At 37.0% G+C, this 1,975-nt stretch overlaps 1 protein-coding gene across 1 annotated transcript; it reads right to left on the bottom strand.

The window, feature by feature from the left end:
- Positions 1-977: 977 nt before the first annotated feature.
- LOC140821450 (secreted RxLR effector protein 161-like) lies at positions 978-1,643 on the bottom strand. Its single transcript, XM_073181955.1, has one exon. The coding sequence runs from the start codon at positions 1,641-1,643 to the stop codon at positions 978-980; it is 666 nt and encodes a 221-aa protein (XP_073038056.1).
- Between the last annotated feature and the right edge of the window lie 332 nt (positions 1,644-1,975).

Raw genomic sequence — 1,975 nt, 5'->3', positions numbered from 1 at the left:
TTTTTCCTCCAACACTTTCTTAGCCTTCATCGGTTTCAAATACAAATCAACTTGATATTGGTGTTTGGGAAAACCCATAAACCGCAGAATCCATCATGATAAATCATCAAGAATTTGAATGAAAACTTAAGCGGAAGCGTACCTGAAGCCATAATCCTGAATTGTTTAGAACGTGTCTTGATCTTCCGGATCTACGCGCTCTTTCTTTTAGAGAATCCTTTAGTTTCTCTTCAGAACTATTTTCTTAATGGGGGAGAGAAATACTGAAAGTGATAACGCGAGATCTGGGGACCATGATTCATATTTATAGATAATGTTTATCAATATCTTCTGATATTTCGGTTTTAGCCCATCATAAAAACAGAAATTACACTCATGTCTCTACACATTAAAGACCCACAACCCATTAGATACATTAAAGCCCAATAACCCGAAATATTAATTAATCACTTTATTTTGGGCTTAATTTAATAGACAACCCGCAATTATTCATATATAAGCCCATATAAATAAATTGATCCAACAATCTCCCTCTTGGGCTATATGTGCAACTTTATAATTATGTTTGTGAAAATAACCTTATGAGCTCAAAATTGTTGTCATTCCGAAATGTATCTATAACTAATCTGGTCCATCAATCACATCAACATAGGATCAAAGCAGTCTTCGCTAAACTCAAGGTAACTAGACCCATCAATGGTCACATATGCCAACACAACTGAATGACATGGATCATGAAGTGGATGTGTAGCATGGAAATTTCATGCAATGTGACCGTAATATGCTTATTTCCAACTGGTCCTCCCTTTAACCTTATTGAGATCAAACTTTAAATCATAATCAGAGTGTGACTTAACTTAAAATTTATTTCTGCAGAAAATAAATTTACATAACTGTAACTGAAAATGTCTACAACTGAAAAGCATTTAAAATAACAAACTTCCACTTAAACTGAATTTTCTCAATTGACATAACACTCATATAGCAGTGTGCTCATGAAACTGTTTGGGTGGTAGTCCCTTAGTAAGCGGATCCGCAACCATGGAGTTTGTACCGATATGCTCAATAGACAACTTTCCACTCTGAATTCTTTCTTTAACAACCAGAAACTCGATGTCAATATGTTTTGGCTTCATCGAGTTCCTGCTGTTATTGGAATACATAACTGCTGATTTATTGTCACAATGTAATCTTAGTGGCTTTTCAATGCCCTCAACAATGCGCAGCCTCGTGACAAAATTTTGCAGCCATATTCCGTGATTGGATGCCTCATAACATGCTACAAACTCAGCTGCCATGGTGGAAGAAGCTATAAGTGACTGTTTAGCACTCTTCCAGCAAATGGCACCTCCAGCAAGGAGATAGATGTAGCCCGACGTAGATTTCATGCTATCTTGGCATCCAGAAAAATCGGAGTCAGTATACCTAATGATCTCAAGCTGATCCAACCTCCGATATATGAGCATGTAATATTTTGTTCTCTGTAGGTACTGTAAAACCCTTTTGACTGATTTCCAATGTTCCACTCCTGGATTACTTAAATATCGTCTCAACATTCCTGTCACGTACGCAATATCTGGACGTGTACAAACCTGAGCATACATCAGACTCCCCACTGCAGATGCATAGGGAGCCTTCTGCATTTCTTTTTCCTCAAAATCATTCTTTGGGCATTGTTTTTAAGACTAAATTTGTCTCCCTTAGCCACAGGGGTATCTGTTGGTTTACAATCTTGCATCCTGTATCGCTTGAGAACTTTCTCGATATAGCCTTTCTAAGATAATCCAAAAATACCCCGAGAATGATCCCGATGTATCTGAATACCCAATACAAAAGATGCATCACCAAGATCTTTCATCTCAAAATTCTTAGCTAGAAATCTCTTGGTTTCATGCAACAACTCTATATCGTTGCTAGCGAGTAGAATGTCATCAACATATAAAACCAGAAAAATATGTTTACTCCCACTAAACTT

Source organism: Primulina eburnea, unplaced genomic scaffold, assembly GCF_022965805.1.
Source record: "Primulina eburnea isolate SZY01 unplaced genomic scaffold, ASM2296580v1 ctg567_ERROPOS1600000+, whole genome shotgun sequence".
Classification (NCBI taxonomy): domain Eukaryota; kingdom Viridiplantae; phylum Streptophyta; class Magnoliopsida; order Lamiales; family Gesneriaceae; genus Primulina; species Primulina eburnea.
Note: the sequence above shows the minus strand (reverse complement) of the source record. Positions and strands in the feature narration are given on the sequence as shown.

Bases quoted from the DNA above. Each gene is read 5' to 3' on its own strand.
- LOC140821450 (XM_073181955.1), bottom strand. From the start codon at position 1,643: ATGCAGAAGGCTCCCTATGCATCTGCAGTGGGGAGTCTGATGTATGCT.